Source organism: Lipotes vexillifer, unplaced genomic scaffold (genome assembly GCF_000442215.2).
Source record: "Lipotes vexillifer unplaced genomic scaffold, Lipotes_vexillifer_v1.1 scaffold1370, whole genome shotgun sequence".
NCBI classification, from domain to species: Eukaryota; Metazoa; Chordata; class Mammalia; order Artiodactyla; family Lipotidae; genus Lipotes; species Lipotes vexillifer.
The window spans coordinates 112,828-138,891 of record NW_006781776.1 but is presented as its reverse complement, the minus strand read 5'-3'; the positions used below and the strand labels follow the sequence as shown (position 1 = coordinate 138,891).

The 26,064-nt window shown below is 40.6% G+C and overlaps 1 protein-coding gene and 1 pseudogene across 1 annotated transcript in view; one reads left to right on the top strand and one right to left on the bottom strand.

The window, feature by feature from the left end:
• Positions 1–391: 391 nt before the first annotated feature.
• On the bottom strand, positions 392–1,213 carry LOC103079302 (histone RNA hairpin-binding protein pseudogene; annotated as a pseudogene).
• A 15,888-nt stretch (positions 1,214–17,101) lies between these two features.
• The window catches only part of RNF24 (ring finger protein 24), a 43,409-nt gene continuing 34,446 nt past the window's right edge, over positions 17,102–26,064 (top strand). Inside the window, exon 1 of the mRNA XM_007454836.1 lies at positions 17,102–17,245. Coding sequence (XP_007454898.1) covers positions 17,103–17,245 — 143 coding nt within the window. The 5' untranslated portion in view covers position 17,102. The remainder of the gene's footprint in view (positions 17,246–26,064) is intronic.

Genomic DNA, 26,064 nt, shown 5'->3' with positions numbered 1-26,064 from the left:
AAAAGCCATTCTTGACATATTGACAAACAGCCCAAACCCTAACCCTTTCCATAAAGATATTAAAGGTATCTGATTATGAGAACACTGACACTGACACTTGTCAGGTTGACTTCAAGGATGCTGGAGATTAAGCAATTAAGATTGTTGCAAGATTGCTTCGAGTTCAATTTTCCTCGGATTTAGTTCCATTTACAGTTTAAAATATGCAGAATACACTCCCTCTACATAAAATTAACGTTTCTTAAGAAAATAAGGCAAGAACAATAATTCACCATGAGACTGTACACTATTAAACAGAAACCTCCAGTTACAAACGCAGGATGCATGCTTGGCGGGCCACCTCCCACCTGGGGAGGCAGCGCTGCTCCCAGTGGCCTCCAGGTGGCGCCAGTTAGCTCATGGCTGAGAAGTCTTTCAAGGGTTCAGTTAAACAGGCTTTCAAGTCAAATTCGTCCTCTGCCTGGCAGTCCACTTTTCTAACTTTCCTGGGTGTGCCACAGTACATGTCAAAGTTATCCTGAGAGCTCGTCTGGGACTCAGAGCTGCTCTCCGCGGATTCCATCTCCATCTCCCCGAGGTCAACAGGACGTATTTCTTGCAAATCACATCCTTCTTCCACTGGAGGATTCCAGAAATGCAGAGCCACCTTCCAGAGTTTGATCTGCTGGTCCCACGATCGTGGACTATACTTCTTGAATTTGTTGGGGGTTTGGGGATGAATGCCAGGCTGTCGAAGGTGCCTTGGGACTTTAATATAGCGATCGTAGGCGATGGTGTTCTTCCCATAGTCAATCTGCTTGTCTTCTCATCAGGACACTTTCATCGGTCTCCAAGTCAGCTGGCAATGCTGACATAGACTCCTTTGAATCCGAACTTCCTGATGATGATTTTCTCTCCCTTCCAAAGTCATTTATGAGGAGTTTCCTTTTATATCTTGCAATTTCGTTGTTAACTCTAGTCCTCATTTCATCTTCTTCGACTGCACTTGCCCAGTCTGAACATCTAGAATGGGGCTTAGGGCCTTTGGGAGTGGTAAAGCTATCGGGTCTGCGGTCGCCCGGCGGCCTCGCGAGGCCCTAGGCATCCTCGGACTTCCAGTGCCTCCCCTTGGTCGCGTGCTTGCGTCCCAGGCTCCATCTAGCGGCGGGCGGCTGGCTGTCGTCGCCGTCGCAGCGGCTTCCGCACCCCGTGGACTTCGCAGCCGGCAGGCCATGGCCACGCGGCGGGCGGGGTCGTGGGGGGCTGGGGTCCGGCGGTGGCGGTGGCAGTAGCGGAGACCTCCTCTCCGCGCGACGCTAACGGACTCTGTTATTTTTTTTTTTTTACTGGTTTTCTTTTATCTTTGTTGGAGTATAACTGCTTCACAATGCTGTATTAGTTTCTGCTTTATAACAAAGTAAATCAGCTATACATATACATACATGCCCATATCTCCTCCTTTTGCGTCTCCCTCCCACCCTCCCTATCCCACCCCTCTAGGTGGTCACAAACACCGAGTTGATCTCCCTGTGCTATGCGGTTGCTTCCCACTACCTATCTGTTTTACATTTGGTAGTGTATATATGTCCATGCCACTCTCTCACTTCCCCCAACTTACCCATCCCCCTCCCCGTGTCCTCAAGTCCATTCTCTACATCTGCGTCTTTATTCGTGTCCTGCCCCTAAGTTCCTCAGAAGCTTTTTTTTTATAGATTGCATATATATGTGTTAGCATACGGTATTTCTCTCTTTCTGACTTCTTCACTCTAGGTCCATCCACCTCACTATAAATAACTCAATTTCGTTTCTTTTTATGGCTGAGTAATATTCCATTGTATATACATGCCACGTTTTCTTTATCCAATCATCTGTCAGTGGGCACTTAAGTTGCTTCCATGTACTGCCTATTGTAAATACAGTTGCAATGAACATTGTGGTACCTGACTCCTTTTCAATTATGGTTTTCAGGGTATATGCCAGTAGTGGGATTGCTGGGTCATATGGTAGTTCTATTTTTAGTTTTCTAAGGAAACTCCATACTGTTCTCCATAGTGGCTGTATCAATTTACATTCCCACCAACAGTGCAAGAGAGTTCCCTTTCCTCTACACCCTCTCCAGCATTTATTGTTTGTAGATTTTTTGATGATGGCCATTCTCACTGGTGTGTGGTGATACCTCATTGTAGTTTTGATTTGCATTTCTCTAATGATTAGTGATGCTGAGCATCCTTTCATATATTTGTTGGCAATCTGTATATCTTCTTTGGAGAAATGTCTATGTAGGTCTTCTGCCCATTTTTGGATTGGGTTGTTTGTTTTTTTAATATTGAGCTACGTGAGCTGCTTGGAAATTTTGGAGATTAATCCTTTGCCAGTTGCTTCATTTGCAAATATTTTCTCTCATTCTGAGGGTTGTCTTTTCATCTTGTTTAGGTTTTCCTTTGCTGTGCAAAAGCTTTTAAGTTTCATTAGGTCCCATTTGTTTATTTATTTATTTATTTATTTATTTATTTTTTTTTTTTGCTGTACGCGGGCCTCTCACTGTTGTGGCCTCTCCCATTGTGGAGCACAGGCTCCGGACGTGCAGGCTCAGCGGCCATGGCTCACAGGCCCAGCCGCTCCGCGGCATGTGGGATCTTCCTGGACCGGGGCACGAACCTGTGTCCCCTGCATCGGCAGGCGGACTCTCAACCACTGCGCCACCAGGGAAGCCCCTGTTTATTTTTGTTTTTATTTTCATTTCTCTAGGACGTGCGTCAGAAAGGATCTTGCTGTGATTTATGTCATAGAGTGTTCTGCCTCCTGTGTTCTCCTCGAAGAGTTTGATAGTTTCTGGCCTTACATTTAGGTCTTTAATCCATTCTGAGTTTTTTTTGTGTATGGTGTTAGGGAGTGTTCTAATTTCATTCTTTTACATATAGGTGTCCAATTTTCACAGCACCACTTATTGAAGAAGCGGTCTTTTCTCCATTGTATGTTCTTGCCTCCTTTATCAAAAATAAGCTAACCATATGTGCATGGGTTTATCTCTGGGCTTTCTATCCTGTTCCATTGACCTATATTTCTGTTTTTGTGCTAGCACCATACTGTCTTGATTACTGTAGCTTTGTAGTATAGTCTGAAGTCTGGGAGCCTGATTCCTCCAGCTCCATTTTTCTTTCTCAAGATTGCTTTGGCTATTCAGGGTCTTTTGTGTTTTCATACAAATTGAAATTTTTTGTTCTAGTTCTGTGAAAAATGCCATTGGTGGTTAGTTGGATAGGGATTGCCTTGAATCTGTAGATTGCTTTGGGTAGTATAGTCATTTTCACAATGTTGATTCTTCCAGTCCAAGAACATGGTATATCTCTCAATCTGCATCATCTTTAATTTCTTTCATCAGTGTCTTATAGTTTTCTGAATACAGGTCTTTTGTCTCCTTAGTTAGGTTTATTCCTAGGTATTTTATTCTTTTTGTTGCAATCATAAATGGGAGTGTTTCCTTAATTTCACTTTCAGATTTTTCATCATTAGTGTATAGGAATGCAAGAGATTTCTGTGCATAATTTTGTATCCTGCTACTTTACCATATTCATTGATTAGCTCTTGTAGTTTTCTGGTAGCATCTTTAGGATTCTCTATGTCTACTATCATGTCATCTGCAAACAGTGACAGCTTTAATTCTTTTCCAATTTGTATTCTTTTTATTTCTTTTTCTTCTCTGATTGCCATGGCTAAAACTTCTAAAACTATGTTGAATAATAGTGGTGAGAGTGGACAACCTTGTCTTGTTCCTGATCTTAGAGGAAATAGTTTCAGTTTTTCACCATTGAGAATGATGTTGGCTGTGGGTTTGTCATATGGCCTTTATTATGTTCAGGTAAGTTCCCTCTATGCCTACTTTCTGCAGGGTTTTTATCATAAATGGGTGTTGAATTTTGTTGAAAGCTTTTTCTGCATCTATTGAGATGATCATATGGTTTTTATTCAATTTGTTAATATGGTTTATCACATTGATTGATTTGCGTATATTAAAGAATCCTTGCATCCTGGGATAAATCCCACTTGATCATGGTGTATGATCCTTTTAATGTGTTTTTGGATTCTGTTTGCTAGTATTTTGTTGAGGATTTTTGCATCTATATTCATCAGAGATATTGGTCTGTAATTTTCTTTTTTTGTAGTATCTTTGTCTGGTTTTGGTATCAGGGTGATGGTGATATCGTAGAACGAGTTTGGGAGTGTTCCTCCCTCTGCTATATTTTGGAAGAGTTTGAGAAGGATAGGTGTTAGCTCTTTTCTAACTGTTTGTTAGAATTCATCTGTGAAGCCATCTGGTCCTGGGCTTTTGTTTGTTGGAAGATTTTTAATCACAGTCTCAATTTCAGTGCTTGTGATTGGTCTGTTTATATTTTCTATTTCTTCCTGGTTCAGTCTTGGAAGGTTGTGCTTTTCTAAGAATTTGTCAATTTCTTCCAGGTTGTCCATTTTATTGGCATATAGTTGCTTGCAGTAATCTCTCCTTATCATTTGTATTTCTGCAGTGTCAGTTGTTACTTCTCCTTTTTCATTTCTAATTCTATTAGAGTCTTCTCCTTTTTTTTCTTGGTGAGTGTGGCTAATGGTTTACGAATTTTGTTTATCTTTGCAAAGAACCAGCTTTTAGTTTTATTGATCTTTGCTGTTGTTTCCTTCATTTCCTTTTAATTTATTTTTGATCTGATCTTTATGATTTCTTTCCTTCTGCTAACTTTAGGGGTTTTTTCTTCTTCATTCTCTAATTGCTTTAGGTGTAAGATTAGGTTGTTTATTTGAGATGTTTCTTGTTTCTTGAGGTAGGATTGTATTGCTATAAACTTCCCTCTTACAACTGCTTTTGCTGCATCCCATAGGTTTTGAGTCGTCGTATTTTCATTGTCATTTGTTTCTAGGTATTTTTTTATTTCCTCTTTGATTTCTTCAGTGAGCTCTTGGTTATTTAGTAGTGTGTGGTCGGAAAAGATACTTGATACAATTTCAATTTTCTTAAATTTACCAAGGCTTGATTTGTGACCCAAGATATGATCTATCCTGGAGAATGTTCCATGAGCACTTGAGAAAAATGTGTATTCTGTTGTTTTTGGATGGAGTGTCCTATAAATATCAATTAAGTCCATCTTGTTTAATGTATCATTTAAAGCTTGTGTTTCCTTATTTATTTTCATTTTGGATGATCTGTCCATTGGTGAAAGTGGGGTGTTAAAGTCCCCTACTATGATTGTGTTACTGTCGATTTCCCCTTTTATGGCTGTTAGCATTTGCCTTATGTATTGAGGTGCTCCTGTGTTGGGTGCATAAATATTTACAATTGTTATATCTTCTTCCTGGATCGATCCCTTAATCATTATGTAGTGTCCTTCTTTGTCTCTTGTAATAGTCTTTATTTTAAAGTCTATTTTGTCTGATATGAGAATTGCTACTCCAGCTTTCTTTTGATTTCCATTTGCATGGAATATCTTTTTCCATCCCCTCACTTTCAGTGTGTATGTGTCCCTAGGTCTGAAGTGGGTCTCTTGTAGACAGCATATATACGGGTCTTATTTTTGTATCCATTCAGCCAGTCTGTGTCTTTTGGTTGGAGCATTTAATCCATTTACATTTAAGGTAGTTATCGATATGTATGTTCCTATTACCATTTTAATTGTTTTGGGTTTGTTATTGTAGGTCTTTTCCTTTTCTTGAGTTTCCTGCCTAAAGAAGTTCCTTTAGCATTTGTTTTAAAGCTGGCTTGGTGGTGCTGAATTTTCTTAGCTTTTGCTTGTCTATAAAGTTTTTAATTTCTCTGTCAAATCTGAATGAGATCCTTGCTGGGTAGAGTAATCTTGGTTGTAGGGTTTTCCCTTTCATCACTTTAAATATGTCCTGCCACTCCCTTCTGGCTTGCAGAATTTCTGCTGCAAGATCAGCTGTTAACCTTTTGGGGATTCCCTTGTATGTTATTTGTTGCTTTTCTTTTGCTGCTTTTAGTATTTTTTTCTTTGTATTTAATTTTTGATAGTTCGATTAATATGTGTCATGGCATGTTTCTCCTTGGATTTATCCTGTATGGGACTCTCTGCACTTCCTGGACTTGATTAACTATTTCCTTTCCCATATTAGGGAAGTTTTCAACTATAATCTCTTCAAATATTTTCTCAGTCCCTTTCTTCTTTTCTTCTTCTTCTGGGACCCCTATAATTAGAATGTTGGTGTGTTTAATGTTGTCCCAGAGGTCTCTAAGACTATCCTCAATTCTTTTCATTCTTTTTTCTTTATTCTGCTCTGCAGTAGTTATTTCCACTATTTTATCTTCCAGGTCACTTATCCGTTCTTCTGCCTCAGGTATTTTGCTATTGATTCCTTCTACAAAATTTTTAATTTCATTTATTAGGTTGTTCATCATTGTCTATTTGCTCTTTAGTTCCTCTAGGTCCTTGTTAATCATTTCTTGTGTTTTCTCCATTCTATTTCCAAGATTTTGTATCATCTTTACTATCATTACTCTGAATTCTTTTTCAGGTAGACTGCCTACTTTCTTTTCATTTGTTTGGTCTGGTGGGTTTTTACCTTGCTCCTTCCACTGCTGTGTGTTTCTCTGTCTTCTCATTTTGCTTACCTTACTGTGTTTGGGGTCTCCTTTTCGCAGCGTGCATGTTCTTAGTTCCCGTTGTTTTAGGTGTCTGCCCCCAGTGGCTTAGGTTGTTTCAGTGGGTTGTGTAGGCTTTCTGGTGGAGGAGACTGGTGCCTGTGTTCTGGTGGATGAGGCTGGATCTTGTCTTTCTGGTGGGAAGGACTGCGTCTGGTGGTGTGTTTTGGGGTGTCTGTGACCTTATTATGATTTTAGGCAGCCTCTCTGCTAATAGGTGGGGTTGTGTTCCTGTCTTGCTAGTTGTTTGGCATAGGGTGTCCATCACTGTAGCTTGCTGGTCATTGAGTGGAGCTGGGTCTTAGCGTTGAGATGGAGATCTCTGGGGGAGCTCTTGCCATTTGATATTACACGGAGCTGTGAGGTCTCTGTTAAACCAATGTCCTGAACTTGGTTCTCCCAACTCAGAGGCACAAGCATGACACCTGGCTGGAGCACCAAGACCCTGTCAGCTACACAGCTCAGAAATAATGGAGAAAAAGAAAGAAAGAAAGAGAGAGACAGAGAGAGAAGGAGGGAGGAAGGGAGGGAGGGACGGAGAAAGAGAGAGAGGGAAGGAAGGAAGGAAGGAAGGAAAGAAAGGAAGAAAGAAAGAAAGAAAAGTAATAATAAAATAACATTATTAAAATTAAAAAAATAATTTAAAAAAATTAAAAAGTAATAAAAAAGAAAAAAAAAGAAGAGAGCAACCAAACTGAAAAACAAATCTACCAATGATAACAAGTGCTAAAAACTCTACAAAAAAAGAAAAAAACAGACAGACAGAACCCTAGGACAAATGATAAAAGCAAAGCTATACAGACAAAATCACACAAAGAAGCATATACATACACACTCACAAAAAGAGAAAAAGGAAAACATTATATATATATATATATATATCTGTATATGTTTAAAAAAATGGAAGAGAGCAACCAAATCAATTAACAAATCTACCAATGATAATAAAGTCTAAATACTAAACTAAGATAAACATAAATCCAGAAACAGATTAGATACAGAAGGCAAACCCCAAGTCTACAGTTGCTCCCAAAATCCACTGCCTCAATTTGGGGATGATTCGTTGTCTATTCAAGTATTCCAGAGATGCACGGTACATCAAGTTGATTGTGGAGATTTAATCCACTACTCCTGAGGCTGCTGAGAGAGATTTCCCTTTCTCTTCTTTGTTCACACATCTCCTGGGGTTCAGCTTTGGATCTGGCCCTGCCTCTGCATGTAGGTCACCTGTTACAGGATGGGGTTAAAGTAGCAGCTGATTAGGGGGCTCTGGCTTACTCAGGCCAGAGGGTGGGATGGGTATGGAATGCGGGGTGAACCTGCGGTGGCAGAGGCTGGCATGACGTTGCAACAGCCTGAGCCGTGCTGTGTGTTCTCCTGGGGAAGTTGTCCCTGGATCACGGAACCCTGGCAGTGGCGGGCTGCACAGGCTCCTGGGAGGGGAGGTGTGGATAGTGACCTGTGCTTGCACACAGGCTTCTTGGTGGCTGCAGCAGCAGCCTTAGCGTTTCATGCCCATCTCTGGTGTCCGCTCTGATAGCCGCAGCTTGCACCCGTCTCTGGAGCTCGTTTAGGTGGTGCTCTGAATCCCCTCTCCTTGTGCACCCCGAAAGAATGGTCTCTTGCCTCTTAGGCAGTTCCAGACTTTTTCCTGGACTCCCTCCCGGCTAGCTGTGGCGCACTAGCCCCCTTCAGGCTGTGTTCACGCAGCCAACTCCAGTCCTCTCCCTGGGATCCGACCTCTGAAGCCCAAGCCTCAGCTCCCAGCCCCCACCCATCCCGGCAGGTGAGCAGACAAGCCTCTCAGGGTGGTGAGTGCTGGGAGGCACCGATCCTCTGTGCGGAAATCTCTCCGCTTTGCCCTCCGCACCGCTATTGCTGTGCTCTCCTCCGTGGCTCCAAAGCCTTCCCCTGCCATCCCCTGTCTCCGCCAGTGAAGGAGCTTCCTAGTGTGTGGAAACTTTTCCTCCTTCACAGCTCCCTCCCAGAGGTGCAGGTCCTCTCCCTATTCTTTTGTCTCTGTTTTTTCTTTTTTCCTTTGCCCTACCCAAGTATGTGGGGAGTTTCTTGCCTTTGAGGAAGTCATGTCTTCTGCCAGCATTCAGTAGGTGTTCTGTAGGAGTTGTTCCACATGTAGATGTATTTCTGATGTATTTGTGGAAAGGAAGGTGATCTCCACGTCTTACTCCTCTGCCATCTTGAAGGTCTCTCATAAGAAGAGGTTTTGATTTGATAAATCTTTTTTTCTTTTTTAATAGAACTAAGGGTAAAACTTTTTAAAATAAGCTGGACATTAGAAAGTTCCCAAATTTGTTAATGTGCGCAGTTCTTTTTTTGTTTTTTGGCCTCACTGTGTGGCTTGTGGGATCTTAGTTCCCCGACTAGGGATTGAACCTGGGCCCACAGCAGTGAAAGAGCTGAGTCCTAACCACCAAACCACCAGAGAATTCCCATTAATGTGCCCAGTTCTAACTGTATGTTTCCCAACTTTGCTTTTAGAAACCCAGAGTGCATCCCTCTATATACATATAATTTTGAAACGGTTGTTAAGTTCCTGGATCTAACATAGAGCAAGCCACAGCAGCCTATTTTTACTATAGGTGAACCTTGAAGAAAGGCCCTGCATGTTTTCTTAGGTCAGACTCCCAAGGCAATAGAAATAAAAGCAAAAATAAACAAATGGGACCTAATCAAACTTATAAGCTTTTGCACAGCAAAGGAAACCATAAATGAAAAGACAACCTAACGGAATGGGAGAAAATACTTACAAACTATACAACCGACAAGGGCTTAAGTTCCAAAATATACACAGTTCATGCAACTCAATATCAGAAACACAAACAACCCAATCAAAAAATGGGCAGAAGACCTAAACAGACATTTCTCCAAAGAAGACATACAGATGGCCCACAAGTACGTGAAAAGATGTTCAGCATCACTAATTATTAGAGAAATACAAATCAAAAGTACAGTGAGGTATCTCCTCTCAGCAGTCAGAATAGCCATCATTAAAAAGTCTACAGGGACTTCCCTGGTGGTCCAGTGGTTAAGAATCCACCTTCCAATGCAAGGGACTTGGGTTTGATCCCTGGTTGGGGAGCTAAGATCCCACATGCCACAGGGCAACTGAGTCCACATGCCACAACTACAGAGCCCACGCTCTCTAGAGCCCGCACAGCCCAACTAGAAAGAAGCTCATGTGCCACAATGAAAAGCCCGCATGCCACAACAAAAGAGCCCATGTGCTGCAACTAAGACCCAATGCAGCCAAAAATAAATATTTTTTTAAAAAATCAAAAGTCTACAAATAACAAAAGCTGGAGAGGTTGTGGAGAAAAGAGAACCCTCCTACACTGTTGGCCAGAATGTAAATTGGTGCAGGAACTATGAGAGGGTCCTCAAAAAACTAAAAATAGAACTACTGTATGATCCAGCAATCCCATTCCTGAGCATATATCTGGAGGAAACTCTAATTCAAAAAGTTACATGCACCCCAATGTTCATTGCAGCACTATTTACAATAGCCAAGACATGGAACCAACCTAAATGTCCATTAACAGAGGAATGGATAAAGAAGATGTGGTACATATATACAGTGGAATACTACTCAGCCATAAAAAAGGAGTGAAATAATGCCATTTTCAGCAATGTGCATGGTCCTAGACATTATCGTACTAAGTGAAGTAAGCCAGAAAGAGGAAGACAAATACCATATGATGTTACTTATATATGGAATCTAAAATATGATACAAATGAATTTATTTACAAAACAACAGACTCATAGACATAGAAAACAAACTTATGGTTACCCAAGGAGAAAGGGGGTGAGGGAGGGATAAATTAGGAGTTTGGAACTAGCAGATAAAAACTACTATATATAAAATAGATAATCAACAAGGTCCTACTGTATAACACAGGGAACTATATTTAATATCCTATAATAAACCATAATGGAAAAGAATATGAAAAAGTATATATGTGTATACATTTATATATATATGTACTTATACAGAAGATAGAAGTGGAAAAGGAAAAAAAAGAATTTTCTCCTTTTTTCTGGGAAAATTCCAAACCTAGCCAGAATTCTGAAGTGAGCATGTCATGTGAGACTTCTCCCCTTCTCTGAACACATTTTTCTTGTTTCTTTCTTTACTACAGACCTGGCACCCAGTGCCTTGTTGAATTAGACTGAAGTGCACAGTGGTGTGCTTGATGTAATGTGGCCAACAGCCTCTTCCAGTAGATGATGCTAACCAGGAAGGGAGATGAATTTGCCCTGTCAGGCCTCTTCTTGGTGTGTTCTGTATGGACTGCCTCCCTCCTAGAGTAAACACATCAACTTAAAAGAGGAACATAGAAGATTGCAGATGAAAAAAGAGACAGTAATATACATGCTGTGAGCATTTGCAGGCAGCATCACATAGATAATGTAAGAGCAGAAGTCACGTTTTAAGAGATCTGAAAAGTATTCCAGAGAAGTTGGATGAAGTAACAAAATAAAGCATAAAGCTCTAAGAAAGAGGGAAATAATGCTAAAGATACAAAAATGGAGGATAAGTTGAGAATTCACAGAATATACTTGAAGAGAAGAAAAAAATTTTAATAGGGAATGAAATAAAAGAAGCCAGATAAATGAATGAGAATGTTTAAATAGGTTCCAGGTATTGATCATGTTATGTGTATGTTAGTTATACATGTTTCCTATGAACAGATGTATAGGACAATAGACTCAGAGGGGTTTTTCCCTGTTTATATGAAAGTAAAAGGTGAAAATAAAAAAGGAACAATGGTGTGAATGAAAGAGGCTGTGTGTATCCACTTGCTTTATCTTCCCTCCTGGCTTAATGTAGGAACCCACCTGGGCTAGGCTGCGAGCTTGGACTTGTGTTTCCTTGGCCCAAGAGGACTGGCACATATCAGCAGATGCCTCACTATAAAAGGGGCTTCACCACTCCAGTCTGTGTTTTATATATATATAAATTTGTTTTTTATTTTTGGCTGTGTTGAGTCTTCGTTGCTGCGCGCAGGCTTTCTCTAGTTTTGCGGTAAGTGGGGGCTGCTCTTCGTTGCGGTGCACAGGCTTCTCATTGTGCTGGCTTCTCTTGTGGCAGAGCACGGGCTCTAGGTGCACAGGCTTCAGTAGTTGTGGCACATGGGCTCAGTAGTTGTGGCTCGCAGGCTCTAGAGCGCAGGCTCAGTAGTTGTGGTACATGAGCTTAGTTGCTCTGCGGCATGTGGGATCTTCCCGGACCAGGGCTCGAACCTGTGTGCCCTGCATTGGCAGGCGGATTCTTAACCACTGAGCCACCAGGGAAGTCCCACCACTCCAGTCTTGAGCACCTTGGAGTTCCTGCTTTCCCTTAGATTTTGACTGGGGCAAAATATGGTGAGTGAATCAAGCTACACGTTTCCTCTGCTGAAGGCTTTAAAAAAATAATAGGTAGAAAGTGTTCCACTGAAGAAAGACTTAAAAATGGAAAGGAACACCCAGGACATGGTGAAATGTTCTTCCATGAAAACAATAACAACACCTGAATAGGATAACCAGGAATTTTGTGTAGAAAGAAGTATCCAAAAATTAACCATAAAACTGATATATTCAAAGATGAAGTTAATGATCTTTAGGAGACACCAGCTGTAGATAATAGAATAACTAGGACAAGCTAGGAATATAACGTGAATTTATATAGCTGTTTAAGAGTCTCTCACCTACTGAGAGACTAAAAGCTAAACACAAAAGAGTATATACTGTGTGATTCCATTTGAATATGAAATTCTAGAACAAGGAAGATTAATCTGTAATGATGGAAATCAGATCAGTGGTTAGGAGTGGTGATTAACTGCAAAGGAGTACAGGGAATTCTCTGGGGATAAAGAAATGTTCTGTATCTTGATTAGGATGGTGGTAACAAGTGTATATTCATTTGTCCAAACTCTTTGACCTATACACATGGGTGCATTTTTAACGTAAATTTATGTCTCAGTTTTTTTAAAAAGATTAACAAAGTCTAAGATAATTTTTTCTTAGAAAGTTTTTCTTGGATGACTTGTATTAATAAGAAATATATGGTTTTTAATGGTTTATGAACCACAAATTATAAAACACAGCAGTGTAATTACTGGTCTCTCTTTTACTGAGCATTTTTGAAGCAAAAGTAGAATACTAACTACTGGGAAGGTGCTGATGTATTGTCCAGGGAGCAGGAACTGGTCTAAGAAGAATGAGGCCACCAAACACACTTCAAGAAACACTGCTGCATGGTTAAGGATCCGCCTGCCAATGCAGGGGACACAGTTTCGATCCCTGGTCCGGGAAGATCCCACATGCCGCAGAGCAACTAAGCCTGTGTGCCACAACTACTGAGCCTGTATTCTAGAGCCCGCGAGCCACAGCTACTGAGCCTGCGTGCCACAACTACTGAAGCCCGCGTGCCTAAAGCCTGTGCTCTGCAACAAGAGAAGCCACTGCAAGGAGAAGCCCACACACCACAACAAAGAGCAGCCCTTGCTTGCTGGAACTAGAGAAAGCCCGCACGCAGCAACGAAGGCCCAATGCAGCCAAAAAAATAAACAAATAAATTAAAATAAATAAATTTATTTAAAACAAAAAAAAGAAACACTGCTGCAGCCCATCTAACTGTGGTGTACTGTGTGAAGCTCTGGTCTCTGTGGGGCCAAATCTCTGTCCCTTTTGTATCTTGGTGAAAAATCCCATTGCTGATTAAAAAAAAAAAAAAAAAACAACTCAGATATTTGTCTATTTCTTTTCTTTTTTTTTTTTTTTTTTTGCGGTACGCGGGCCTCTCACTGTTGTGGCCTCTCCCATTGCGGAGCACAGGCTCCGGACGTGCAGGCTCAGCGGCCATGGCTCACGGGCCTAGCCGCTCCGCGGCACGTGGGATCTTCCCGGACCAGGGCACGAACCCGTGTCCCCTGCATCGGCAGGCGGACTCTCAACCACTGAGCCACCAGGGAAGCCCTTTTTCTTTCTTTTTTTAAAAAGTAAACTGATTAGTTTGAGATTTAGGCTGAGATTAGCAATTTCAGGAACTATGGAATTACATAAAGGGGAAAATGATTTTCATGTGAATGAAGTCAGAAATGCCAAGTAAGATCCAACAGTGCACTGTATGTTCTATTTCTTCTCTTCATTCCCACAAAGAGCAATTACTAAATAACTTTTATTTATTTATTTTTGTTTTTGCGCTATGCAGGCCTCTCACTATTGTGGCCTCTCCCGTTGCGGAGCACAGGCTCCGGACGCGCAGGCTCAGCGGCCATGGCTCACGGGCCCAGCCGCTCCGCAACATGTGGGATCTTCCCGGACCAGGGCATGAACCCGTGTCCCCTGCATCGGCAGGCGGACTCTCAACCACTGCGCCACCAGGGAAGCCCCAACTTTTACATTTGTAATACCTAAATAGCAAAGAATGCTCATTATGATGATGTTGAATAGTAGCTTTCTTTTTAAAGGTTGTCTTACTTTAAAAGATTATTCATACTCATGCTGAAAAGATATTATAATGAAAATATTATAAAATTAATATATCACTAGACAAGGATTAATATCTTGGAATAATACATCACCTACTTAGACTGTTGGGACAACATATCAGTTGTAGCTAAGCAATTCCATTTACCAAAAGAAAGGGGGGAAATTCCTAAAATGTGTTCTGCATCAGCATATCCCCTGCCAACTCCCATTCTTCTGGTAATGGGTTGTAAGGCCCTAACAAGAAGGGTGGACTCACAGGAAAGTTGTCAGCAGTCAGACCCCAGGAGCACTAAGGCAGATGTCTCTTCCTTCTGATGACAGTGCTACCTCTAATACTCCATGTCTGTGTCTCTGTTCAGAATCCCCCCAGAGTTTGTTGGTGGTGCCACCCAGTACAAGGACCCCTACAGTGTAGCATTCTCACACCACTGGCTCACTCCCAGCTGGCCTATATTGATAGTTGCCTTTGGCCAGGATAGGTTTCCTGCCTCTGGTGGCCAGGTTGGCAGGTCACTTGACACAAAGCTTAGCAGTGTGTGCAGAGGAGCTCCTGAGGAAGGAGCATTTGGTTTGGTAGAATCCTCTACAGAGACTTGATCTTTGCTAGGGCATCTTTTATGTTATCTACTAATTTTTTTAATGTCATCCCTCTCCCCAACCCCTCGCCAAATGCACACACACACACACACATTATAGCCTTAGTATTTTGCCCTCTTAGAGTTTTCAGACACTTAAGTATCTGTCATCTCATTTTATCCTTCCAGGAATCCCTTGAAGATAGGATAAGCATTGTCCCATTGATAATGGGACAGATGGACCAAGTACTGACATCTAGCTAGTGACATCCTGGGAACAACACAGAAAGTTGCTGACTGCAAACCAGTCCCTTTTTCCACCATAAAAGTTTCCATCTGTTTGCCTATTTCTTCTCTATTAGCCCTCCCAGGATGTATATTTAATCTCTTATTTCCTTATTTACCAAGCCAAATTTGTCTGGTGAGGGATATTTCTAAAGGACTGAAGGATAGTCATCTAAGTCTTGACTGTAGGAAGAGTCATTAAGTGAAGCCCTGTCAGCAGTATGGAAGAGTTATGTTTTGGCAGCTGTAACTTTCTTATAGCTGTACAATATATGTGCTAGGTATATTTAGTAAAGTACTGCTTAACTCCTTCCTTCTCTTCCAAGAAGATCTGAGTGTAAGAAAAAGGAAATTATATATTCGAATAAAAGCACTTGCAGAAAATGGTTGAATGTTCAAAACTAAATATTATCCATTATTTATGCTTGGAATTCCTTAGGCGTTTCCATGGGATGAAGTAGGTCTTTACAGTTCCTGGTATAAGTTATTAGAAGTTGGAGATTAAAGTAATAATAACACTGAGCCTTCAGATACAACCAGTCAGTATCTCAATGTTGTCTATAATATAAATATACTCTTCCAGGAACCAACAAGGACACAAAAGATCTGCAAACACATTTGTAATGTACCTTGTATAAATAAAAGTAGAAGCATTTTGTTTGGAGGAGTTTAGTTTTGTTTTGATTTTGGCAGTAGTCATAGTTGTAATCCAGTTACCATTATGTGGTCTTGATAATCAAGACTGGCAGTTGCTCTTTATTTTGTAATGAATCAAAATGACAAGGAAAGTTCAAGCATGAAGGTGTGATGAGCCACTTTATCACTATAGCTCATCACCTAAAGAACAGGGCAACCTCCATTCATGGAATTTTAACTGTGTAGTGATCAGTATGTAGTAGCAATCTAATCAACAAAAATAGTCCCCTTTTTAGTGTTTAAACAATATTTGCTGTTTTTTTATTATAAAGACTAGAGCATATGAGCCAAGGGCATTGGCTTTGGAGTTGGAGAGGCCTTGACTCCCATACATACTTGGTCAGTCATGGCTATGTGACCAAAACTCTTGTGGTTTCCTTATCTATAAAATGGGGGAGATGTTATGGTACCTATAGAAATTTTATGTAAGAATTAAATAAAATAAAGCCAGTAAAATGCTTAGAACAAGGCCTGATTTTCTTTTTTTTTTTTTGGCCGTGCCATGCAGCTTGCAAGATGTCAGTTCCCTGACTAGGTATTGAACCCCTGTCCCCAGCAATGGAAGCATAGAGTCTTAACCACTGGACCGCCAGGGAATTTGCCCAGTCTGATTTAATAAAGTGTTTTAAAAAAAAAAGAAGAAGAAGAAGAAGAAGAAAATCAAAATGGCTAGTAAACCACAAGTCATTTTTAACATTTTGATATGTTGGCTTTCAGGCTTTTTTCTGCTACACACACACATACACACACACACACACACACACACACACACACACACACACACCTATATGTACACATATATTTCCATATATAATCCACCTTTTTTCCAACCCTTTGCAAAATCGGGATCATATTTTGTATACAATTTATATCCTGCTTAATTTTCCCATATATCTTTATTAAAATTTAAAATTTATTGAAAACAGGTTTTCATGACCAAATAATATTGTAACATATGACTCTATATAATTATTTAATCATTATCTCCTTGTGAGACATCTAAGTTATTGCCAATATTTTACCATTATAAATATTATTACTTTAAAGGTTAAAGAGTTTTTAAAATCTTAACATTTTTTTTTCCTTTTTACTTCTTTGACGTTGAACATTTTTATATATTGATGTTTATTGATTATTGGCATTATTTCAGTGAAATAATGCCAGTACCTCTCTGTGAATACCTTTTTGTAAAGCTTTTTAGGTAGGATCTCAAGCTTCTGGAGTAGTGCCAGGTACATAATAAGTACTGAATAAATATTTTTGGCATGATTAATGAATTAATGACAAGGATATTAACCCTGTCTATCATATTTGTTTCAAGCCTTAAGGAAAAATTTGCCTCTGTACATGCACAAAGATAATGCTATCTTGGTTTTTAGTCTTTATAACCTAATTTTTTCCCATTCTTTTCTTTCCCCACAGTTCATCCATGAGCTCGGATTTCCCACATTACAACTTCAGGATGCCTAATATTGGATTCCAGAACCTGCCACTCAACATATATATTGTGGTTTTTGGCACTGCTATCTTTGTCTTCATCCTTAGTTTACTCTTCTGTTGCTACTTGATTAGGTAATCAATTTTCATTCTGTGTTGCTTCAATATATGTTAATTGCCCTTAGGATAAAATGTTTTATACGTATGATAATTAGCAAATTTTCTAAAATTAAGGTGGCTTAACATTTTAACCTTCTGTGAGTTACTAATCAGTAAAACACCTTTATTCAGTCTTCAATTTTCTCTGCTGAGGAGGTATTTTACACTAGAGGAGAAAACTGTCCACATTTGTTTTTCTAACGTATTAGAACCTAACCTAATAACACTTATGTTATTGTCCCCAAGATTTAATCTACTTTCACAATAATTTCAAGATTGCTTTTCAGGAGGGTGTTAGCTACAGTCATTAGGGATCAGAAAACAATGTCCAAACAAGATACAAGACTTTAAACAGCTTTTTGTGGTTTCTCAAGAATATCTGAAGCTTCCATTTGTTGGTGAATTGGTCAGGTGTACAGGTGATTGATTATCTGCATAAAACACTATTCGACAAGCTCTGTAGCACATGTACAGACAAGTGATAAAGGATAAAATACCCACTAGAAGGAGTAATGGATTTGGCCAGTAAACTTTCATGGTTGACTGACTCATAATTGTTTAAGCAAGCATTTTTCTCTTTCTAAGGATTTTTTTTTTCTTAGTTATATATATACATATGTTCCCATATCTCTTCCCTCTTGCGTCTCCCTCCCTCCCACCCTCCCTATCCCACCCCTCCAGGCGGTCACAAAGCACCGAGCTGATCTCCCTGTGCTATGCGGCTGCTTCCCACTAGCTATCTACCTTACGTTTGGTAGTGTATATATGTCCATGCCTCTCTCTCGCTTTGTCACAGCTTACCCTTCCCCCTCCCCATATCCTCAAGTCCATTCTCTAGTAGGTCTGTGTCTTTATTCCTGTCTTACCCGTAGGTTCTTCATGACATTTTTTTTTCTTAAATTCCATATATATGTGTTAGCATACGGTATTTGTCTTTCTCTTTCTGACTTCACTCTGTATGACAGACTCTAGGTCTATCCACCTCATTACAAATAGCTCAATTTTGTTTCTTTTTATGGTAGAGTAATATTCCATTGTATTTATGTGCCACACCTTCTTTATCCATTCATCTGAAGATGGACACTCAGGTTGTTTCCATCTCCAGGCTATTGTAAATAGAGCTGCCTTGAACATTTTGGTACATGACTCTTTTTGAATTATGGTTTTCTCAGGTTATATGCCCAGTAGTGGGATTGCTGGGTCATATGGTAGTTCTATTTGTAGTTTTTTAAGGAACCTCCATACTGTTCTCCATAGTGGCTGTACCAATTCACATTCCCACCAGCAGTGCAGGAGTGTTCCCCTTTCTCCACACCCTCTCCAGCATTTATTGTTTCTAGATTTTTTGATGATGGCCATTCTGACTGGTGTGAGATGATATCTCATTGTAGTTTTGATTTGCATTTCTCTAATGATTAACGATGTTGAGCATTCTTTCATGTGTTTGTTGGCAGTCTGTATACCTTCTTTAGAGAAATGTCTATTTAGGTCTTCTGCCCATTTTTGGATTGGGTTGTTTGTTTTTTTCTTATTGAGCTGCATGAGCTGCTTGTAAATTTTGGAAATTAATCCTTTGTCAGTTGCTTCATTTGCAAATATTTCCTCCCATTCTGAGGATTGTCTTTTGGTCTTCTTTATGGTTTCCCTTGCTGTGCAAAAGCTTTTAAGTTTCATTAGGTCCCATTTGTTTATTTTTGTTTTTTTCCATTTCTCTAGGAGGTGGGTCAAAAAGGATCTTGCTGTGATTTATGTCACAGAGTGTTCTGCCTGTGTTTTCCTCTAAGAGTTTGATAGTTTCTAGCTCCTTACATTTAGGTCTTTAATCCATTTTGAGCTTATTTTTGTGTATGGTGTTAGGGAGTGATCTAATCTCATACTTTTACATGTACCTGTCCAGTTTTCCCAGCACCACTTATTGAAGAGGCTGTCCTTTCTCCACTGTATATTCCTGCCACCTTTATCAAAGATAAGGTGACCATATGTGCATGGGTTTATCTCTGGGCTTTCTATCCTATTCCATTGATCTATCTTTCTGTTTTTGTGCCAGTACCATACTGTCTTGATTACTGTAGCTTTGTAGTATAGTCTGAAGTCAGGCAGCCTGATTCCTCCAGCTCCATTTTTTGTTCTCAAGATTGCTTTGGCTATTCGGGGTCTTTTGTGTTTCCATACAAATTGTGAAATTTTTTGTTCTAGTTCTGTGAAAAATGCCAGTGGTAGTTTGATAGGGATTGCATTGAATCTATAGATTGCTTTGGGAAGTAGAGTCATTTTCACAATGTTGATTCTTCCAATCCAAGAACATGGTATATCTCTCCATCTGTTTGTATCATCTTTAATTTCTTTCATCAGTGTCTTATAATTTTCTGCATACAGGTCTTTTGTCTCCTTAGGTAGGTTTATTCCTAGATATTTTATTCTTTTTGTTGCAATGGTAAATGGGAGTGTTTTCTTGATTTCACTTTCAGATTTTTCATCATTAGTATATAGGAATGCCAGAGATTTCTGTGCATTAATTTTGTATCCTGCTACTTTACCAAATTCATTGATTAGCTCTAGTAGTTTTCTGGTAGCATCTTTAGGATTCTCTATGTATAGTATCATGTCATCTGCAAACAGTGACAGCTTTACTTCTTCTTTTCCGATTTGGATTCCTTTTATTTCCTTTTCTTCTCTGATTGCTGTGGCTAAAACTTCCAAAACTATGTTGAATAAGAGTGGTGAGAGTGGGCAACCTTGTCTTGTTCCTGACCTTAGTGGAAATGCTTTCAGTTTTTCGCCATTGAGGATGATGTTGGCTGTGGGCTTGTCATATACGGCCTTTATTATATTGAGGAAAGTTCCCTCTACACCTACTTTCTGCAGGGTTTTTATCATAAATGGGTGTTGAATTTTGTCAAAAGCTTTCTCTGCATCTATTGAGATGATCATATGGTTTTTCTCCTTCAATTTGTTTGGACTCTGCCCCCTCCATCTCGGCCAGCTGCAGCCAGCGGGCTGACTCCATCAAGCCGGGAGACAGCCTGCCCACCTCCCAGTCCTACTGCCCGCCCACCTACAGCACCCCCGGTGCTAACTTTGGGGTTTTTTTGTTCTTCTTTCTCTAATTGCTTGAGGTGCAAGGTTATGTTGTTTATTCGAGATGTGTCCTGTTTTTTAAGGTAGGATTGTATTGCTATAATCTTCCCTCTTAGATCTGCTGTTGCTGCATCCCATAGGTTTTAGGTCATTGTGTCTCCATTGTCATTTGTTTCTAGGTATTTTTTGATTTCCTCTTTGATTTCTTCAGTGATCACTTCGTTATTAAGTAGTGTATTGTTTAGCCTCCATGTGTTTGTATTTTTTACAGATCTTTTCCTGTAATTGATATCTAGTCTCATTGCGTTGTGGTCAGAAAAGATACTTGATACCATTTCAATTTTCATAAATTTACCAGTCCTTGATTTGTGACCTAAGATATGGTCTAACCTGGAGAATGTTCCATGAGCAGAAGAAAGCGTATTCTGTTGTTTTTGGATGGAACGTCCTATAAATATCAATTAAGTCCATCTTGTTTAATGTATCATTTAAAGCTTGTGTTTCCTTATTGATTTTCATTTTGGGTGATCTGTCCATTGGTGAAAGTGGGGTGTTAAAGTCCCCTACTATGATTGTGTTACTGTCGATTTCCCGTTTTATGGCTGTTGTTTGCCTTATGTGTATTGAGGTGTTCCTATGTTGGGTGCATAAGTATTTACAATTGTTATATCTTCTTCTTGGATTGTTCCTTGATGATTATGTAGTGTCCTTCTTTGTCTCTTGTAATAATCTTTATTTAAAGTCTATTTTGTCTGATATGAGAATTGCTACTCCAGCTTTCTTTTGGTTTCCATTTGCATGGAATATCTTTTTCCATCTCCTTACTTTCAGTCTGTATGTGTCTCTAGGTCTGAAGTGGGTCTCTTGTAGACAGCATATATATGGGTGTTGTTTTTGTATCCATTCAGCCCATCTGTGTCTTTTGGTGGGAGCATTTAATCCGTTTACATTTAAGGTAATTATCAGTATGTATGTTCCTGTTCCCATTTTCTTAATTGTTTTGGGTTCGTTATTATAGGTCTTTTCCTTCTCTTGTGTTTCTTGCCTAGAGAAGTTCCTTTAGCATTTGTTGTAAAGCTGGTTTCGTGGTGCTGAACTCTCTCACCTTTTGCTTGTCTGTAAAGGTTTGAATTTCTCCATCAAATCTGAATGAGATCCTTGCTGGGTAGAGTAATCTTGGTTGCAGGTTTTTCTCCTTCATCACTTTAAATATGTCCTGCCAGTCCCTTCTGGCTTGCAGAGTTTCTGCTGAAAGATCAGCTGTTAACCTTATGGGGATTACCTTGTGTGTTATTTGTTGTTTTTCCCTTGCTGCTTTTAATATGTTTTCTTTGTATTTAATTTTTGACAGTTTGTTTAATATGTGTCTTGGCGTATTTCTCCTTGGATTTATCCTGTATGGGACTCTGTGCTTCCTGGACTTGATTAACTGTTTCCTTTCCCATATTAGGGAAGTTTTCAACTATAATCTCTTCAAATATTTTGTCAGTCCCTTTCTTTTTCTCTTCTTCTTCTGGAACCCCTGTAATTCAAATGTTGGCGCATTTAATGTTGTCCCAGAGGTCTCTGAGACTGTCCTTAGTTCTTTTCATTCTCTTTTCTTTATTCTGCTATGCAGTAGTTATTTCCACTATTTTATCTTCCAGGTCACTTATCCGTTCTTCTGCCTCAGTTATTCTGCTATTGATCCCATCTAGAGTATTTTTAATTTCATTTATTGTGTTGTACATCATTGTTTGTTTCATCTTTAGTTCTTCTAGGTCCTTGTTAAATGTTTCTTGCATTTTGTCCATTCTATTTCCAAGATTTTGCATCATATTTACTATCATTATTCTGAATTCTTTTTCAGGTAGACTGCCTATTTCCTCTGCATTTGTTAGGTCTGGTAGGTTTTTATCTTACTCCTTCATCTGCTGTGTGTTTTTCTGTCTTCTCATTTTGCTTAACTTACTGTGTTTGGGGTCTCCTTTTTGCAGGCTGCAGGTTCATAGTTCCTGTTTTTGGTGTCTGTCCCCAGTGGATAAATTTGGCTCAGTGGGTTGTGTAGGCTTCCTGGTGGAGGGGACTAGTGCCTGTGTTCTGGTGGATGAGGCTGGATCTTGTCTTTCTGGTGGGCTGGTCCACGTCTGGTGGTGTCTTTTGGGGTGTCTGTGGAGTTATTATGATTTTAGGCAGCCTCTCTGCTAATGGGTGGGGTTGTGTTCCTGTCTTGCTAGTTGTTTGGCATAGGGTGTCCAGCACTGTAGCTTGCTGGTCGTTGAGTGTAGCTGGATGCTGGTGTTGAGATGGAGATCTCTGGGAGACTTTACCCGTTTGATATTATGTGGAGCTAGGAGGTCTCTTGTGGACCAGTGTCCTGAAGTTGGCTCTCCCACCTCAGAGGCACAGCACTGACTCCTGCCTACAGCACCAAGAGCCTTTCATCCACATGCCTCAGAATAAAAGGGAGAAAGAGTAGAAAGAAAGAATTCGTAGAAGAAAGAAAGAAAGAAAGAAGGAAAGGAGGGAGGGAGGAAGGAAGGAAGGAGGGAGGGAAGGAAGAAAAAAAGAAAGAAGATAAAGTAAAATAAAATAAAGATAACATAATAATGTTATTAAAATAAAAAATAATTATTAAGAAAAAAAATTTTTTTAAACGGACAGATAGAACCCTAGGACAAATGGTGGAAGCAAAGTTATACAGACAAAATCTCACACAGAAGCATACACATACACACTCACAAAAAGAGGAAAAGGGGAAAAAAATCGTAAATCTTGCTCTCAAAGTCTACCTCCTCAATTTGGGTGATTTGTCATCTAAAGGAGGGAAGGAAGGAAAGAAAGAAAGAAGATAAAGTAAAATAAAATAAAGTTATTAAAATAAAAAATTATTAAGAAAAAAAAATTTTTTTTTAAAAGGAAGGATAGAACCCTAGGACAAATGGTGGAAACAAAGCTATACAGTCAAAAACATCTCACACAGAAGCATACACATACACACTCACAAAAAGAGGAAAAGGGGAAAAAATCATAAATCTTGCTCTCAAAGTCCACCTCCTCAATTTGGGATGATTCGTTATCTATTCATGTATTCCACAGATGCAGGGTACATCAAATTGATTGTGGAGCTTTAATCTGCTCCTTCTGAGGCTGCTGGGAGAGATTTCCCTTTTTCTTCTTTGTTCTCACAGCTCCCAGGGGCTCAGCTTTGGATTTGGCCCCGCCTCTGTGTGTAGTTCGCCAGAGGGCGTCTGTTCTTCCGCTCAGACAGGACGGGGTTAAAGGAGAAGCTGCTTCGGGGGCTCTGGCTCACTCAGGCCGGGGGCAGGGAGGGGCACGGAGTGCGGGGCGAGCCTGCGGCAGCAGAGGCCAGCATGACATTGCACCAGCCTGAGGCACGCTGTGCGTTCTCCCGCAGAAGTTGTCCCTGGATCCCGGGACCCTGGCATTGGCGGGCTGCACAGGCTCCCCGGAAGCAGGGTGTGGATAGTGACCTGTGCTCACACACAGGATTCTTGGTGGCGGCAGCAGCAGCCTTAGCGTCTCATACCCGTCTTTGGGGTCCACGCTTTTAGCCGCGGGTGAGCCCGTCTTTGGAGCTCCTTTAAGCAGCGCTTTTAATCCCCCCTCCGCACACACCAGGAAACAAAGAGGGAAGAAAAAGTCTCTTGCCTCTTCGGCAGTCCAGACTTTTCTCCGGACTCCCTCCCGGCTAGCCGTGGTGCACTAACCCCCTGCAGGGTGTGTTCACGCCGCCAACCCCAGTCTTCTCCCTGCACTCCAACGAAGCCCGAGCATCAGCTCCCAGCCCTGCCCGCACAGGTGGGGGAGCAGACAAGCCTCTCGGGCTGGTGAGTGCCGGTCGGCACCGATCCTCTGTGCGGGAATCTCCCCGCTTTGCCCTCCGCACCCCTGTTGCTGTGCTCTCCTCCGCGGCTCCAAAGCTTCCCCCCTCTGCCATCCGCAGTCTCCGCCCGCAAAGGGTCTTCCTAGTGTGTGGAAACCTTTCCTCCTTCACAGCTCCCTGCCACTGGTGCAGGTCCCGTCCCTATCCTTTTGTCTCTGTTTATTCTTTTTTCTTTCACCCTACCCTGGTACGTGGGGACTTTCTTGCCTTTTGGGAGGTCTGAGGTCTCCTGCCAGCGTTCAGTAGGTGTTCTGTAGGAGTTGTTCCACGTGTAGAATGTATTTCTGATGTATCTGTGGGGAGGAAGGTGATCTCCGCGTCTTACTCTTCTGCCATCTTCCCCTCCACTCTCTAAGTTTTTAAATAGGGCCTAGTTTTCGTCTTTTTTTCTTTTTTTTTCATTTCAATACTTTAAAAGAAATTTTATTTTATATTGCAGTAGAGTTGATTAACGATGTTATGTTAGTTTCAGGTGTACAGCAAAGTGATTCAATTATACATATACATGTATCCTTTTTCAAATTCTTTTCCCATTTAGGTTTATTGAGCAGAGTTCCCTGTGCTATACAGCAGGGGTCCCCAACCCCCAGTATTGGTCCATGGCCTGTTAGGAACTGGGCCACACCGCAGGAGGTGAGCAGCAGGTGACCCAGTGAAGCTTCATCTGTATTTACAGCCACTGTCCATCACTCGCATTACCGCCTAATCTCCACCTCCTGTCAGACGAGCAGTTTCTCATAGGAGTGCAAACCCTACTGTGAACTATGCATGCGAGGGATCTAGGCTGTGTGCTCCTTATGAGAATCTAATGCCTGATGATCTGAGGTGGAGCTGAGACAGTGATGCGAGTGCTGGGGAGCGGCTGCAAATACAGATTATCATTAGCAGAAAGGTTTGACTGCACAGAAACCATAATAAATCAATGCGCTTGAATCATCCCAAAACCATCCCCTACCCCAGCCCAGTCCGTGGAAAAACTGTCTTCCACAAAACCAGTCCCTGGTGCCAGATAGGTTGGGGACTGCTGCTATACAGTAGGTCCTTCTTGGTTATCTGTGTTAAATATATCAGTGTGTACATATCAGTCCCAAACTCCCAGTCTGTCCCTCTCCCCCATCCTTCCCCCCAGTAACCATAAGTTTGTTCTCTAAGTCTGTGAGTCTGTTTCTGTTTTGTAAATAAGTTTGTATCATTTTTTTTAGATTCTGCATATAAGCGATATCATATTATATTTGTCTTTCTCTGTCTGACTTATTTAGATGATAATCTCCAGGTCCATCCATGTTGCTGCAAATGACATTATTGTATTGTTTTTAATGGCTGAGTAATATTCCATTGTATATACATACCACATCTTATTTACTCATTCATCTGTTGATGGACATTTAGGTTGCTTCCATGTCTTGACTATTGTAAACAGTGCTGCAATGAACATTGGGGTGCATGCATCCTCTCAAACCATATTTTTCTCTGGATATATGCCCAGGAGTGGGATTGCTGGATCATATGGTAGCTCTATTTTTAGTTTCTTAAGGAACCTCCATACTGTTCTCCATAATGGCTGCATCAATTTACATTCCCACCAACAGGGTAGGAGGGTTGCGTTTTCTCTACACCCTCTCTAGCTTTTATTGTTTGTAACCTTTTTGATGATGGCCATTCTGACTGGTGTGAGGTGATATCTCATTGTAGTTTTGATTAGAATTTCTCTAATAATTTGCGATGTTGAGCATTTTTTCATGTGCCTCTTGGCCACCTGTATGTCTTCTTTGGAGAAACGTCTGTTTAGGTCTTCTGCCCATTTTTTGATTGGGTTGTTTGTTTTTTTGAT